The sequence below is a fragment of the Oncorhynchus mykiss genome, chromosome 8 (assembly GCF_013265735.2).
Source record: "Oncorhynchus mykiss isolate Arlee chromosome 8, USDA_OmykA_1.1, whole genome shotgun sequence".
Taxonomy (NCBI): domain Eukaryota; kingdom Metazoa; phylum Chordata; class Actinopteri; order Salmoniformes; family Salmonidae; genus Oncorhynchus; species Oncorhynchus mykiss.
This window is the reverse complement of record NC_048572.1, coordinates 10,972,597-10,990,768: the sequence shown is the minus strand read 5'-3', so window position 1 is coordinate 10,990,768 and position 18,172 is coordinate 10,972,597. Positions and strand designations below refer to the sequence as shown.

Below are 18,172 nucleotides of genomic sequence, written 5' to 3'. Positions count from 1 at the left end.
TTTGGGACCCACCCACTGACTGACTGACTGGCTGCTCATCTCACATAAAGGACACACACACTGTCGATATCTGACTCTGACACCTGATTCAGCCTCCTGGCCCTATCCTGACACCCCTGTCACACACACACATAGACAAATACACACACATACACTCACATTTGCTATGGCGACACACACACAAACACACACAGTCGGGGGCATGTCCCCAGTGCATTGTTTGAATCATGAATTGTGCCAAATGACATTTGACCCACTCACCCACACCCACACATGCCTCCTATACTTTTCAAAGGAGACAAATTATCAGAACATAGGGCGGTGCACAATCAGCCCAGCGTCGTCCGGGTTTGGCCAGTGACTTGCCTAGTTAAATAAAGGTTAAATAAAAAATTGAAAAATGCGTTCAAACTTTGGCAACGAAAAACTAAAATGAGAGTTTCTTATTAGTCCCCCCCGCTTCAGTCTGTTTCCTTTCGTTTGGTGCCTGATAGACTATTCCACGGAATGACTGTTGGCCAAGCCTACAAAGTAGCTGTAGTTGGAGTGACACCTACCTCTCGTGGTAGCCTAGCAGTTAGCGTGTTAGGTCAGAAACCAAAAGGTTGCTGGTTTGAATACCAGAGCAGACAAGGCAAAAAAATCTGTTGATGTGCAAACAACACATTTCACTGCACCAATCTACCTACATGTGCCCCCGCACATTGACACTGTACCCCTGTATATAGCCTCCACATTGACTCTGTACCGGTACCCCCTGTATATAGCCTCCACATTGACTCTGTACCGGTACCCCCTGTATATAGCCTCCACATTGACTCTGTACCGGTACCCCCTGTATATAGCCTCCACATTGACTCTGTACTGGTATATATAGCCTCGCTATTGTTATTTTACTGCTGCTCTTTAATTATTTCTCTTAAAACTGCTTTGTTGGTTAGGGGCTTGTAAGTAAGCATTTCACAGTAAGGTTGTATTATGCCTGTTGTATTCGGCTCATGTGACAAATAAACTTAGATTTGATCTGTTTTTATTTGATCAGATCCAAGAATACAACCATTAAAATCCCCTTCAACAACATTGCTGCCTGTGAGATATCTTGATACAGCCTCCACAACACACACACACACAAACATTTGTTAAAAACAAAATACTATCTAGTCTTCTGACTTTCTTTAGGAATGTTCTATTTTTTTTTTAAAACACAGTATTTTTCAGTCCAATTAGTACATACTAGCAACACGCATAACCACCAAACCAGACAAGCAAATTCAGGGCAGCGAAGACAACCCAAGCCTCGGACAAATCACCTTAAATCTACAGTTCAATACAGAGCCATAGCTGAATGGACCTCTTTATCAATCCATATTTCTCAGCTGAATGGAACTCTTTACCAATCCATATTTCTCAGCTGAATGGAACTCTTTACCAATCCATATTTCCCAGCTGAATGGAACTCTTTACCAATCCATATTTCCCAGCTGAATGGAACTCTTTACCAATCCATATTTCTCAGCTGAATGGAACTCTTTACCAATCCATATTTCTCAGCTGAATGGACCTCTTTATCAATCCATATTTCTCAGCTGAATGGAACTCTTTACCAATCCATATTTCTCAGCTGAATGGAACTCTTTACCAATCCATATTTCCCAGCTGAATGGAACTCTTTACCAATCCGTATTTCTCAGCTGAATGGAACTCTTTACCAATCCATATTTCTCAGCTAAATGGAACTCTTTACCAATCCATATTTCCCAGCTGAATGGAACTCTTTATCAATCCATATTTCTCAGCTGAATGGAACTCTTTACCAATCCATATTTCTATCTGAATGGAACTCTTTACCAATCCATATTTCCCAGCTGAATGGAACTCTTTACCAATCCATATTTCTAGCTGAATGGAACTCTTTACCAATCCATATTTCTCAGCTGAATGGAACTCTTTACCAATCCATATTTCCCAGGTGAATGGAACTCTTTACCAATCCATATTTCCCAGCTGAATGGAACTCTTTACCAATCCATATTTCTCAGCTGAATGGAACTCTTTACCAATCCATATTTCTCAGCTGAATGGAACTCTTTACCAATCCATATTTCTCAGCTGAATGGAACTCTTTACCAATCCATATTTCCCAGCTGAATGGAACTCTTTACCAATCCATATTTCTCAGCTGAATGGACCTCTTTATCAATCCATATTTCCCAGCTGAATGGAACTCTTTACCAATCCATATTTCTCAGCTGAATGGAACTCTTTACCAATCCATATTTCTCAGCTGAATGGAACTCTTTACCAATCCATATTTCTAGCTGAATGGAACTCTTTACCAATCCATATTTCTCAGCTGAATGGAACTCTTTATCAATCCATATTTCCCAGCTGAATGGACCTCTTTATCAATCCATATTTCCCAGCTGAATGGACCTCTTTATCAATCCATATTTCTATCTGAATGGAACTCTTTACCAATCCATATTTCTCAGCTGAATGGATCTCTTCACCAATCCATATTTCTCAGCTGAATGGAACTCTTTATCAATCCATATTTCTCAGCTGAATGGAACTCTTTACCAATCCATATTTCTATCTGAATGGAACTCTTTACCAATCCATATTTCCCAGCTGAATGGAACTCTTTACCAATCCATATTTCTCAGCTGAATGGAACTCTTCACCAATCCATATTTCTCAGCTGAATGGAACTCTTTACCAATCCATATTTCTCAGCTGAATGGAACTCTTTATCAATCCATATTTCTCAGGCAAAAACATCTACAATCCACCTACAAGAAAAAAATTAAAGAACATCTAATGTGATAGACCATATGACTGGACAGGAAATAGAAAGCATCAACTGAGTTTCCTGTCAGGTATTTCATTGTCTTTATTGTCTACTTGTTGAATGTTTTTGAAGCCTTGATTTGTGGTTGTTTGTAATGTCTTGTTAATTGGTGTTGGACCCCAGGAAGCTTAGCTAGCGTTACGATGTTAGCTAATGGGGATCCTAATAAAAATGACAAAATTACACTCACATGCACATGCTCACAAGCACAGACATACACAAACACACCTCAATCCTGTCCTTTTACTACGAGCCAAACTCTCCCCTGTGGATGACAGAGAACTCTGGCATAAAGTCCACTCCTATTCCTTTGGCTGTGTGTGTCCACTATAGACATATCTTACAAGCATTTGAAACCTCATGAATACAGAACCAACCATCAGACACACAGTATATGAGTGATTACTTCCTGATCCAGTATATGAGTGATTACTTCCTGATCCAGTATGTGAGTGATTACCACCCGATCAAGTATGTGAGTGATAACTTCCTGATCCAGTATGTGAGTGATAACTTCCTGATCCAGTATGTGAGCGATTACTTCCCGATCCAGTATGTGAGTGATTACTTTTTGATCCAGTATGTGAGTGATTACTTCCTGATCCAGTATGTGAGCGATTACTTCCCGATCCAGTATGTGAGTGATTACTTTTTGATCCAGTATGTGAGTGATTACTTCCTGATCCAGTATGTGAGTGATTACTTCCTGATCCAGTAAGTGAGTGATTACTTCCTGATCCAGTATGTGAGTGATTACTTCCTGATCCAGTATGTGAGCGATTACTTCCCGATCCAGTATGTGAGTGATTACTTTTTGATCCAGTATGTGAGTGATTACTTCCTGATCCAGTATGTGAGTGATTACTTCCTGATCCAGTAAGTGAGTGATTACTTCCTGATCCAGTATGTGAGTGATTACTTCCTGATCCAGTATGTGAGTGATTACTTCCTGATCCAGTATGTGAGTGATTACTTCCTGATCCAGTATGTGAGTGATTACTTCCTGATCCAGTAAGTGAGTGATTACTTCCTGATCCAGTATGTGAGTGATTACTTCCTGATCCAGTATGTGAGCGATGACTTCCCGATCCAGTGTGTGAGTGATTACTTTTTGATCCAGTATGTGAGTGATTACTTCCTGATCCAGTATGTGAGTGATTACTTCCTGATCCAGTATGTGAGTGATTACTTCCTGATCCAGTATGTGAGTGATTACTTCCTGATCCAGTATGTGAGTGATTACTTCCTGATCCAGTATGTGAGTGATAACTTCCTGATCCAGTATGTGAGTGATTACTTCCCGATCCAGTATGTGAGTGATTACTTCCTGATCCAGTTGGAGTGATTTACTAGTAGAAAGAAATGGTTCTGAAGCAGCGGCCATTGGTCAGTTACTGGGGCAATATAATTAAGTTAATGCTCGACCCATTGACATAACAAACCCTACCCCCTGCACTATTTGCAATTCTGACGGGACAGGTGAAATAAATAAATATGGAGGACACTTCGCTAAGACCTTTGGAAAGCTAGATGGAGTAACACCATTGGGTCCCAATTTACCAGTCCCTTCAAGTTTCCAAACAATGAATGTTATTGTAGGGGCAGCCACCCATAGTGATAGTAAGTGCTTTTTCCCAACTGGCCCGTGTATTAAGCCCTTTTCACATCAGCTGATGTCACAAAGTGCTATACAGAAACCCAGCCTAAAACCCCAAACAGCAAGCAATGCAGATGTAGAAGCACGGTGGCTACGAAGAACTCACTAGAAAGACAGGAACCTAGGAAGAAACCTACTGTACAGAGGAACCAGGCTCTGAGGGGTGGCCAGTCCTCTTCTGGCTGTGCCGGGTAGATATTAGAAGAGTACATGTGTGGCCATAAAGGCCAGATTGTTATTCTGAGAAAACCTTTCAGTCCTAGCTACCTAGAGAATTCAGGCCAAGAGTTTTTAATGATCAGATCAAGCTTTGGGGAAAACTCCAGGGTCTACACATAGGTGACGGTCTTACCTACGGAGGGTGCCCTGTGGTGGGTAGGACACTCCAGGGTCCCCTGTTGGGTTCGACCAAACATGGCAGAGTAGACGGCGATCTGCATCCCCTGTTTACAGCTCAGCTTCATCCTCTCCTCCTCACACACCACCGTACTCTTATACTCATCTGGAAGGGGGTGGGGGAGAGATATCATCTTTAGGATCATCACAGACACACCTTACCCTTTCTGTCGGTCTCAGGCTTACTCTCAAATTGGCCTTTTATTTTGCCTGTGAGTGTGCAGTTGTTCAGGTGTGCACATGTGAAGGTGTGAAAGTGTGCAGGTATTCAGGTGTGTGGGTTCTAAATACCATCCATCTTTCCTCCCTTCCCTCCTTCTCTCCTTCTCTCAGAGTCAGAATACCAGTGGTGTAATCCCTTCTCTCAGAGTCAGAATACCAGTGGTGTAATCCCTTCTCTCAAAGCCAGAATACCAGTGGTGTAATCCCTTCTCTCAGAGTCAGAATACCAGTGGTGTAATCCCTTCTCTCAGAGTCAGAATACCAGTGGTGTAATCCCTTCTCTCAGAGTCAGAATACCAGTGGTGTAATCCTTTCTTCCAGAGCCAGAATACCAGTGGTGTAATCCCTTCTCTCAGAGTCAGAATACCAGTGGTGTAATCCCTTCTCTCAGAGTCAGAATACCAGTGGTGTAATCCCTTCTCTCAGAGTCAGAATACCAGTAGTGTAATCCCTTCTCTCAAAGCCAGAATACCAGTGGTGTAATCCCTTCTCTCAGAGTCAGAATACCAGTGGTGTAATCCCTTCTCTTAGAGTCAGAATATCAGTGGTGTAATCCCTTCTCTCAGAGTCAGAATATCAGTGGTGTAATCCCTTCTCTTAGAGTCAGAATACCAGTGGTGTAATCCCTTCTCTTAGAGTCAGAATACCAGTGGTGTAATCCCTTCTCTCAGAGTCAGAATACCAGTGGTGTAATCCCCTCTCTCAGAGTCAGAATACCAGTGGTGTAATCCCTTCTCTCAGAGTCAGAATACCAGTGATGTAATCCCTTCTCTTAGAGTCAGAATACCAGTGGTGTAATCCCAGCCAACCAGGATGTTGTAGTAGCTAAATCCATTCATGTTATTCCTGAGCTGTGGTATGGTCACACTAGACTGACTGGGAGTGGCCACTCACTCCACTGACCCCTCCACTACCCTGACTCTGGACCAATCAACAGCTCTTTTGTCCTCTGTCACTTAACCAATGACTTCTTGGCGACAGAGAAATGTCTCTGTAGAATCTAAGTGGGGTTTTAGTGAGGTGCAACGAGCAGGTGTCACTGCCTCTGAAAGGAAAGAGGGTGAGGGAGGGATGGAAACAGATGGAGAGAAAGAGAGAGCTAGGTTTAAAATCATCTCTCTCTCTCTCTCTCGTTCCCTTTCTCTCATTCCCTGTCCCAGTCTTCTCCTCTGCATTCCTGTTCCACTCCCCTATGTCCATAGTTTTGATTTTCAGGGAGTTCAGCTGTCACAGGTTACTGTGACTGAGCTCTGTGTGTGGAATACCTGTGCATGGCTAAACACATCCACATTGCAGGTTGACAATCATTGGGATGACTCTTGTCTTAGAGGCAGACTGATTTCCACTAGATGGACCAGCTGCAAAGTCAAAATTGTCTATATATCATAAAAATGTTTTCAAACAAAAAATACATTTTTGGTCTCAATTTCAAGTTCGAGTTTAGGCATAAGATAAACGGTGTGATCAAGGTCAAGGTTCAAATCTGATTTTATGACTGTGAGTGTGCCAGCTAGTGACCAACCTGCAGAGCTGCCTCCAGTACATGAGTCAACCCAATAAATGACAACCTGCATCCACATTATCAAGGCTTCTGTTTCTGCACATTAGTATGAATGGGATTTAAACCTTCATAGTGTCACCAGGGATTTCTTTGTGTGTGTGTGTGTGTAAGAAATAGACAGACAGGAACAGTCACTGTAAGGTGGAGCATAAATGATAAAGAAACTCAGGGGTGATGAGGGAGGGACTTACTAGGCATGCATTTGTACCACACAATAAGGTATTTGCTGCTACTGGGGCACGGGTCCATCCCGAAGAGACGACTGTTGACAAGGACCTGACAGATCCTCCTGTCCTGGCACTCATCCAACATTTTCTACCATTGAAAGAGAGATATTGAGAGAGAGAGAGAGAGAGAGATAGAGAGAGAGAAAGATAGAGAGAGAGAGAGAGAACAATGATCAAGCTGGAGGGCACACAAACCAAAAACCACTTCAAACACCCTAACCATCCCCTTCTCCCAGGCCATGGGAACAGTTCTACACTCCAGTGTCCTGACATCTCCTTCTCCTCCCAGGCCATGGGAACAGTTCTACACTCCAGTGTCCTGACATCTCCTTCTCCTCCCAGGCCATGGGAACAGTTCTACACTCCAGTGTCCTGACATCTCCTTCTCCTCCCAGGCCATGGGAACAGTTCTACACTCCAGTGTCCTGACATCTCCTTCTCCTCCCAGGCCAAGGGAACAGTTCTACACTCCAGCTTCCTGACATCTCCTTCTCCTCTCAGGCCATGTAGAAGACAACCTCCCAGAGTTCTGGTGTGTAGAAGACAACGTCCCAGTGTTCTGGTGTGTAGAAGACAACCTCCCAGAGTTCTGGAGTGTAGAAGACAACCTCCCAGAGTTCTGGTGTGTAGAAGACAACCTCCCAGAGTTCTGGTGTGTTGAAGACAACCTCCCAGAGTTCTTCTGGCATATGTGTGCTGCTGCCGTGTGCTGCCAGATCATAAATCTCAAGCACGCTGACATTTATGTCATGTCGTCACGCGTCATTAAGGAGACATAATGGCCAGGGATAGGATATGGGAAAAAGTACAGCAGCCTATACCCCCCATGTAGTCCTAAAAAAGCTTTGACTTCGTATCTACCTGTCTTCAAAGCTCTCTATATTAAAGCTTTTGAAATCGGGATTAAAAGCGCTACCATCACATCAATTGTTTCTTTTGAGACGTTGTTGGAACAGACAAGAGTTGCATTGAGCAAAGTTGCTACGCTCTAGTACCAAGTGATTGCAACTGAGGGCCTCTGGGTCGGTTTCTCTCATTTGGGCACCTTCTCTGGATCTGAAGCTTAGCACTCATGATCGTCATTCAGCTATTTTGAGATAAAGTGGGAGGGAGACGAGGGCAACAGAACTCTGAAAGGACAGGAGTGGGTGTGTGTGTGTACCCCCCACACAAAAGGAGGCCTTCAGTCTATTCGTTGCACCCCCAATCAATTTAAGATGGGGATGTTGTGGCAAAGACTCAATGAAACGGCTTTGTGTAGTAGGGCTGGCTGGGCCTGCCTCTCCATGCCTTCTCCTTAAAGTGTGTCACTTGCCGGAAAACATTCTCACACAAAGCGTTATGCAATCAGCAGTGGCGGCATTGGCATTGCCTGGGTTTTAACCCGTGTTGTGTGGAGGCTTTTTTCTAACTGGAAGTTTCTCAGACAGCTTTAGGTGCCAAACAACGACAGGCTCTCTTGAGATGGAGGGAGGGATGTGGTAGATGAGTGAATGAGGATACAGAAGGGGGAGGGGGAGGGAATACATGAGAAAGAGAGAAGGGTGCAACCTTCTCTGAAATCCCCAGAGCATTATAGCTACTGTTTCAAAGGCCTGGGTCTGTATTCAAAAAGCATCACAGAGTACTGATCTGAGATGGGGCGGCTGGTAGCCTAGTGGCTAGAGGCAGGTAGCCTAGTGGCTAGAGGCAGGTAGCCTAGTGGCTAGAGGCAGGTAGCCTAGTGGCTAGAAGCAGGTAGCTGAGTGGCTAGAGGCAGGTAGCCTAGTGGCTAGAGGCAGGTAGCCTAGTGGCTAGAGGCAGGTAGCCTAGTGGCTAGAGGCAGGTAGCCTAGTGGTTAGAGGCAGGTAGCCTAGTGGCCGTAGGCTGGTAGCCTAGTGGCTAGAGGCAGGTAGCTGAGTGGCTAGAGGCAGGTAGCCTAGTGGCTAGAGGCAGGTAGCCTAGTGGCTAGAGGCAGGTAGCCTAGTGGATAGAGGCAGGTAGCCTAGTGGCTAGAGGCAGGTAGCCTAGTGGCCGTAGGCTGGTAGCCTAGTGGCTAGAGGCAGGTAGCTGAGTGGCTAGAGGCAGGTAGCCTAGTGGCTAGAGGCAGGTAGCCTAGTGGCTAGAGGCAGGTAGCCTAGTGGTTAGAGGCAGGTAGCCTAGTGGCTAGAGGCTGGTAGCCTAGTGGCTAGAGGCAGGTAGCCTAGTGGCTAGAGGCAGGTAGCCTAGTGGCTAGAGGCAGGTAGCCTAGTGGTTAGAGCAGGTAGCCTAGTGGCTAGAGGCAGGTAGCCTAGTGGCTAGAGACAGGTAGCCTACTGGTTAGCGGCAGGTAGCCTACTGGTTAGAGGCAGGTAGCCAAGTGGTTAGAGCAGGTAGCCTAGTGGTTAGAGCAGGTAGCCTAGTGGTTAGAGCAGGTAGCCTAGTGGTTAGAGCGTCAGGCCAGTAACCGAAAGGTTGCTAGATCGAATCCCCAAGCGGACAAGGTAAAAATCTGTTGTTCTGCCCCTGAACAAGGCAGTTAATCCACTGTTCCTAGGCCGTCGTAGTAAATAAGAATTTGTTCTTAACTGACTTGCCGCGTTAAATAAAATAAAAACATAGGATCTGGTTCTCCCTGTCCTTCCATTCCTATTCATTGTGATCTAATAGCTAAAAGTGATCCTAAATCAGCACTCCTTTTCTGAGATGCTTTATGGATATGGGCCCTGATCTGACTAAAGAGGAGAAGAAAGTATTGTTTCCCAGAGAGAAAAATAATGAGCCATTTTGATAAGAGGTTTTTGGGAAACACAACCTGGACACAGGTCAAAACCAGAAAATGAGCATGATTGAATGACTGTCGTTACTGTCCTAGTGGCAGAGAGAAGCATTAAAGTAGATGGGTTGTGTATGTTTACCTGTAGTGCAGTGGACATGTAACAATATGTGTCATCCTCCAGTGGGTGTGTCCCTACAAGGGTGTATCTCTGGTAGGACGGGCACTGCTGGGGGTGGGAGGGGCCTTTCCTGCCGTAGAAAGCCGATTGGACGGTGATGGTGGTGCGGGGCGGGCAGCGGACCGACAGGAAGTCGCCGTCACAAGCCTGCTCGGTGTAGTTCCTCAACACTTTGGATAGGTAACCTAGGAGATAAGAAAAACACCATGGTTACCACAAAAACCTACACCTATTTACAGTCCATCAACTCTTAAGTGGTGTTCCAGGTCATCTTTTCAGCAGATTGCTATATCATGTCAATGTGTATTTCCCTGAGATGCTAATCACTTCTACAGGTGAAGTGTGAGATCTGATCCTCAGTGCAGCGTGACTGCATTAAAGACAATCTGGAATGCAAAGCCTAAAATCATACTACAAACAAAAGACACTATGAATAGGAGACCATTCACTACAAACAAAGATGATCTGAATAGGAGACATTTCACTCCTCCACCTCCCCAGTGTAAAGAAACACACACACACACAGTCCCCAGGATGTTCAAATGGACAAAGCCATGGGTGTGTTGAATCCTGAAAGACTTTTACTTAGAATGTGTGGCACACAGCTGCAGCAGTTCTATCTCAGTCAATTGGCATCAAAGAGGAACACAACACATACGGGATAATAAGGCAATCAGCAATGCCAATCACACACACAGCCTGGCAGGCTTTGCTTTGTCTTGCCTGGGTTGGCCCACCTCGGAAGAAACACTCTCCTCCTTCCTTTCATTTAATCCCTCATTTCATGGTGATGATGTCATATTGAGAGTTGTCTTATCTGCGCTGTATTTTGTTTTTGTTCGTTAACACAGACACACCCTGTCAAGAGAGGCAGCGCCAATTTGGTCGCGTAGGGGGTTTTGTGTCTAGATAGTAGGAAGCTTCTGTGGAAGAGCCCCCTGTTTCCATGGTCCATTAGTCATGTTACACATCAACAAGCCCTGACAAAACGACTGCCTTCACTTAACCATATCAAAAACCATGGCTCCGGGCCTAGAATACCACAACACTACACAGACGCTAAAAGTCCTGGCCCTAGCGTCATTAGCTGTTAGCATTGTTAGCCTCCAGGCATATCTAACAGACCCAGCATTTAAAGCTATCTGAGCTTCCTAGGCTTGAGCTAAAGCCCTCGCTAAGCTAACCTGCGCTAGTGCTAAGTCTGCTAACCCTGAGTTTGTCTCACCCTGTCTCCATCGGTAAGCCCTTTGTTTGTTAGCGTTAGTGAGTCTCTTCTCGGACTCGGTGTCAGTTAGCCAACCACCATGTCTTGAACTGCATTCCATATTTAAAAAGTGTATTTAAAAAAAAAACATAAATAGGCCTATTGGGAAACAATCATAAAACACTTGTAATGTTATTTTACTTGAAACCTCTTTGAATGCTATAGCTAATTACGGTGTTAGCCAGCATTCTCTGTCATTGTGAGCCACCAGCCTGTCAGTCAATCAGTCAGTCAGGAGAACTGAACCTCATCACAAAGAACTAGCAGCATTAACATTCCTGCCTGCGAGAAGGAGAGTGGAGATAAAAGAGGGAGCACTGCTTTGTCATATGGTGTCTTTTTTCCTCCTTCTTTGTGAAACTATTCAGCCAAATGATTGACAGCTGGCAGAGGAACATTCAGCACAAAAGTTGTCAAGATAAACAGAGGCTGAGTCTCAAGTGATACCCTATTCTCTGAATATTGCACTACTGTTGACCAGGTCCCAAGGAGCTCTGGTCAAAAGCAGTGCCCTATATGGGGAATAGGGTTCAATAGAGCTCTGGGTGAAAGTAGTGCCCTATATGGGGAATAGGGTTCAATAGAGCTCTGGTCGAAAGTAGTGCCCTATATGGGGAATAGGGTTCCATTGGGCTCTGGTCAAAGTAGTGCCCTGTATAGGGAATAGGAATAAAGATATTTGACATAGGCCCTCAGATCCTCAAAAAGCTTGACAGCTGCACCATTGAGAGCATCTGGTTGCCATACCGCTTGGTATGGCAACCAATAAGGCGCGACAGAGGGTAGGTCATATGGCCCAGTACATCACCGGGGCCAAGCTCCCAGCAATCCAAGACATGTATACCAGGCGGTGTCAGAGGTAGACCCTAAAAATTGTCAAAGACTCCAGCCACCCAAGTCAGGCACTCGCTTGCACTGGCTCTCTGCAAACTCACTGGACTCTACCCACACAGTCACACATCCTGCACTGGTCATCCAAAGCCCACATGCCCAAACACTACTACATACGCTAACATACAGAAGACACACACACATGCATTATGACGCCACACACACGCTGCTGCTACTCTGTTTATTATCTACCTTGATTGCCTAGTCACCTTTACCCCTACCCACATGTACATACAGTTGAAGTCGGAAGTTTACGTAAACTGAGGTTGGAGTCATTAAAACTCGTTTTTCAACCACTCCACAAATTTCTTGTTAACAAACTATAGTTTCGGCAAGTTGGTTAGGACATCTACTTTGTGCATGACACAAGTCATTTTTCCAACAATTGTTTACAGACAGATTATTTCACTTATAATTCACTGTATCACAATTCCAGTGGGTCAGAAGTTTACATTCACTAAGTTGACTGTGCCTTTAAACAGCTTGGAAAATTACAGAAAATTATGTAATGGCTTTAGAAGCTTCTGATAGGCTAATTAAAATAATTTGAGTCAACTGAGGTGTACCTGTGGATGTATTTCAAGGCCTACCTTCAAACTCAGTGCATCTTTGCTTGACATCATGGGAAAATCAAAATAACTCAGCCAAGACCTAAGATAAAAAATTGTAGACCTCCACAAGATACCACGTTCATCTGTACAAACAATAGTACGCAAGTATAAACACCATGGGACCACGCAGCCGCCATACCGCTCAGGAAGGAGACGCGTTCTGTCTCCTAGAGATGAACGTACTTTGGTGCGAAAAGGGCAAATCAATCCCAGAACAACAGCAAAGGACCTTGTGAAGATGCTGGAGGAAACAGGTACAAAAGTATCTATATCCACAGTAAAACGAGTCCTATGTCGACATAACCTGAAAGGCCGCTCAGCAAGGAAGAAGCCACTGCTCCAAAACCGACAAAGAAAAGCCAGACTACGGTTTGCAACTGCACATGGGGACCAAGGTCGTACTTTTTGGAGAAATGTCCTCTGGTCTGATGAAACAAAAATAGAACTGTTTGGCCATAATGACCATCGTTATGTTTGGAGGAAAAAGGGGGAGGCTTGCAAGCCGAAAAACACCATCCCAACCGTGAAGCACGGGGGTGGCAGCATCATGTTGTGGGTGTGCTTTGTTGCAGGAGCGACTGGTGCACTTCACAAAATAGATGGCATTATGAGGTAGAAAAAATGGTTGTTGTGGCAAAATGGCTTAAGGACAACAAAGTCAAGGTATTGGAGTGTCCATCTCAAAGCCCTGACCTCCATCCTATAGAACATTTATGGGCAGAACTGAAAAAGCATGTGTGAGGAAAGAGGCCTACAAACCTGACTCAATTACCCCAACTTATTATGGGAAGCTTATGGAAGGCTACCCGAAACATTTTTACCGAAGTTAAGCAATTTAAAGGCAATGCTACCAAATACTAATTGAGTGCATGTAAATTTCTGACCCACAGGGAATGTGATGAAAGAAATAAAAGATTAAATAAATCATTCTCGCGACTATTACATTTCACATTCTTCAAATAAAGTGGTGATCCTTTTTTACTAGGACCAAATGTCAGAAATTGTGAAATAGTTTCAAACTGAGTTGAAATGTATTTGGTGTATTTAAACTTCCGACTTTAACTTTATTACCTCACCTATCTCGTACCGCTGCACATTGACTCGGTACCGGTACTCCTTGTATATAATCTTGTTATTGTTATTTTATTGTGTAACTATTTCCTTCAAAAAAAAAGTTTTACTTTGCATTATTGGGAAAGGGCTCGTAAGTAAGCATTTCACAGTAAATTCTACACCTTTTTCATTCGGTGCATGTGAAAAATTTATAAAATCAAATTGTCTTTACCCAAAACAAATTTACCCCATTTTAAGGCTGTAAGCAATCCCATTGGTACAAAACTTTGCTTGGAAAATTAAGTTTTAAAAAATGGCCAGTTTGATTCAGCCAGCTCAACATCAATATGTCAAATGTTTCCACTGCTGAGTGCTTCGCAAACACTACAGGTACATTAGAGGAAGTAGGAACTGTTTCCATACACACACACACACACACACACACACACACACCTTTTTACCATGGTTACCTCTAACAGTGCAGTAGCGTGTGGTCATGAAACTGATATATCTGAAAGAGTCAACACCGGGACATAATTAGACAACAGTGGCGCCCAGCGCCAGCAAGAACCTCTGTTCTTTCACTGTTCTATTGACACTGCCTTATCTAGAAAATGAAAGCAGGAACATTTGACTTCAATGCTTTTAACTGTTACAGTAAGCTACTTGAGCTTTAATGGCGATGCCTTTTAAGGCCAGAGAGCTTTGCAGAGTCAGGTATAGAACGACCTGTTTGATCATAAAACGTAAAGCTAAGTTAGCCTGGTCTGAAGAGCACACACACACACACACACACACACACACACACACACACACACACACACACACACACACACACACACACACCCCTCTGCTGGCATATCCCTGTCTGCTGCATTCCATAGCGGGTGAACTTGGCATTTCCCCTGACAGGACCACACACACAAACAACAACACAACCAGGGTGGCTGCCGTGGCAACGAACACAACCTTACACTGAACTCATTCTTCTTCTTCTTCCCACAGTTACCCAGTGGGCCATAGTTGTCGAGGGACATAATTTCTCTGATATACGACGTCAGATTACAACCATTTAAAGACATCTTTTAGCCCTTCAGGGAAAATAAAGACCTATTGAACAGAGTTCTCCATGAAGAAATCAAGGCGCCTGGAAAGACGTCATGTCGTGATTGTTGTCTTGTTTAAGTGACTGATACAACCTGGTAAAGGCGTCTTTTTCTGGATGCTAAAAACAGTCTAAAAAACGTCCTTTTACATTCAGACTACAACCTGACCATGACGTCAGTCTGATGTTATTGCAACCGGTTTTGCCCACTGAACATAAGACACGTCTATTTGGTCTGAGTATTAGGCCTTGTCCTGGACCCAGGCAAAGACCATGATGGAACATGTGCACTGCCAGCCCTATACCCCTCCAGCCACTGAGCTGGGTGCCACATGGAAACTGTGGCAACGACCATGCATGTGCACTGCCAGCCCTATACCCCTCCAGCCACTGAGCTGGGTGCCACATGGAAACTGTGGCAACGACCATGCATGTGCACTGCCAGCCCTATACCCCTCCAGCCACTGAGCTGGGTGCCACATGGAAACTGTGACAACGACCATGCATGTGCACTGCCAGCCCTATACCCCTCCATGCATGTGCACTGCCAGCCCTATACCCCTCCATGCATGTGCACTGCCAGCCCTATACCCCTCCATGCATGTGCACTGCCAGCCCTATACCCCTCCATGCATGTGCACTGCCAGCCCTATACCCCTCCATGCATGTGAGGGACAAGTGAGAGGGTGAGGGACAAACAGAGGAATGAAACGATAAAGGACAAATCACACCAACACTAACAAGGAATATCCAGACTTTGTCCAAAAACCCAGCAGGCAAATAAGGTTGAAATTGCACCTTTGCGTTTGCAAACAGTTTGTAACCAGAACTGGATGCAATTGAGTTATTTCAAGCAGTTTTGACAACTGGTAAAGGACTTTCTCAAAGGTGAAGGGGTGGTTTACTGTTTCTGAGCCACAAAACACACTGCAACACCTTCCTTCATCTTGTCCTATGGGATTGTGGGTAAAAGCAAACAGATTATCTCATAAACTCCCCCGGAGCACTTTTCCCCTTTTTGTACGAATTGTTCCAACCTCCTCTGTTAACCCTCCACCTGTTGATTGACGCCCCCTTTCACGACTAACAATCAGGCGGGGTTAAGACACCTGTGTAAAACCAGGTAGCCAATGACATGCGTCGCTCTGAGGGGCAGCCTGGACAAGGCCACCAGGGGGAAAACACAGACACACATCTCTCTCTCCTTTGTCGTTTGGGGCCATCCTAACTCCTTCTCTAGATTTAAAAAAATATATACATTTCTTATTTGCAATGACGGCCTACCCCAGCCAAACTCTAACCCGGACGATGCTGGGCCAATTGTGCGCCGCCCTATGGGACTCACAATCACAGCCGGTTGTGATATAGCCTGGAATCGAACCAGGGTCTGTAGTGACACCTCTAGCACTGAGATACAGTGCCTTAGACCGCTGTGCCACTCGGGAGTTCTCCTTCACAAAAGCACCAAGCCCATTATGAATGATGGTGGTTATGTGGGGTGGGGAAGGAGAGGAGGTTATGAATGATGGTGGTTATGTGGGGTGAGGAAGGAGAGGAGGTTATGTCTGATGGTGATTATGTGGGGTGGGGAAGGAGAGGAGGTTATGAATGATGGTGGTTATGTGGGCTGAGGAAGGAGAGGAGGTTATGAATGATGGTGGTTATGTGGGGTGGGGAAGGAGAGGAGGTTATGTCTGATGGTGATTATGTGGGGTGAGGAAGGAGAGGAGGTTATGTCTGATGGTGATTATGTGGGGTGGGGAAGGTGAGGAGGATATGAATGAGATGAGATTCTCAAGACAGAAATACAGTCGACTGCATGCGACTGTATTAAGGAAAAAGCTAAGGAAAGTCTTCAGTTTCTCAGGCAAGGCTACTACTCATCATGGTAGCTTAATAAACCAGCCCCATTTACATATGCAAAGGAACGACATCCTCAATCCCGTCATCCGCAGCATACCGGTAAGCAAATGACTCCAGGTCAATTCAGGTCAATATATAATGCATGAATTGTGTACACACGCGGGTAGTCTGGGCATATCATATGCATGGGGCATGACAACTCAACCAGCCCTAAAACAGCTGGTGCAGAGTTGTAGCTTCCCCTCATAACACACCATGTCATAACCCCCAAGTCATGTGATAGGAATGAACCGTAATTGGGCTTCCACCACGTCATGTGATCTTCCATGGCCGTAAGCCTATCACAACGCTGAAAACCCGAGGAGGTAATTAGTTCCTCATTTGCGGTTATGTGATGGCCCCGCGGCCTAACCCCGGCATTAGAAGGGTCAGGTAGGGCTGAGATTAGGGACAAACCACTGTGTTGTGTCAACATGGGTTCCTACCCCCCGGCCCATCACACAGATACTTCCTGTTCAGGACTCACTGATTAGATGCGGTCCAACTGCAGGTCCAAAGAGATGTTGAATCCATGTTTTCCTCATGTTTCAGCTCAGAGAGTAAATATGAGGGGAGAGTGTGTGTGTGTAGGCCAATATATCCCCTTGCCTGCGGTGCGGTGTGGTGTGGTGTGTGTGTCTGTGTGTGTGTGTCTGTGTGAGAGAGAGAGAGAGAGAGAGAGAGAAAGAAAGAGAGAGGTTTGCATAGATTGTTGCCTACATATGTGTGTCCAAATGTAAAAAAGTCAAATATGATCAACTAATTAAACAAACAACAACATGACACATTGCAAAATCCCTGGCTCTCCCTCCACTATCCAGAGGTGTCAGCTACAAGCTGGAATGCATAGAGAGATGTGCTCTCTGGTATGAGCAGTGGTGTGGTGGGGAGGCAGGGAGGGAGGGATGTCTCTCTAACTGCACTGTCTGCCTGCGAGGTGAGGGATTACTCTCTACTCAGGGCTTTCTCCTCTGTTTGAAAGATGCCATCGAATCCCATTGGAGAACTCAGCTCAAAAGTAACCTATGCAGTAGACACTCTGCTGGGTTCTCTGCTACAGAGGATTAACGCAGCACCAATAACAGGGTACAATCTTATCATATGGTTGACTTTAGTACTCAATAAAACAGTCAATAATGCATGTTCCTCATGATGCAACAACTTCATAGAGTACACAGTATCAAACATTATGAAACATTTTACCCCCCCAGAAATTACATACAAAATAATGAATATACATTTTAAAGTTTTTTTTTTTGTTTTTGTGAGAATAGATTATAAGGTTATCATCTTGGTGCATTAGGCATTTGCACGAGAGGGAGAGACAGAGAAAGAGTGAGAGACAGAGAGAAAGAGAGAGAGAGACAGTGATGTGGCAGTAGAAAGGCCACAAGGGCCGGTGGCTTTAGGCCTTGTTAGTAATTAGTCGCCACAGAACCAGCCTTACAGAGCTTGGCCCCATCCCGAACTGGCTTTTTAATTTTTAAAATCTAGAATACAGATGTTTGATTATATAA

General features: G+C 44.7%; 1 protein-coding gene across 1 annotated transcript in view; it reads right to left on the bottom strand.

The window, feature by feature from the left end:
• LOC110529360 (protein eva-1 homolog C) overlaps window positions 1–18,172 on the bottom strand; it is a 192,060-nt gene that overhangs the window by 137,358 nt on the left and 36,530 nt on the right. Inside the window, exons 2-4 of the mRNA XM_036984740.1 lie at window positions 9,791–10,014; window positions 6,879–7,002; window positions 4,861–5,010 (exon numbers count right to left, since the gene is read on the bottom strand). Coding sequence (XP_036840635.1) covers window positions 4,861–5,010; window positions 6,879–7,002; window positions 9,791–10,014 — 498 coding nt within the window. The remainder of the gene's footprint in view (window positions 1–4,860; window positions 5,011–6,878; window positions 7,003–9,790; window positions 10,015–18,172) is intronic.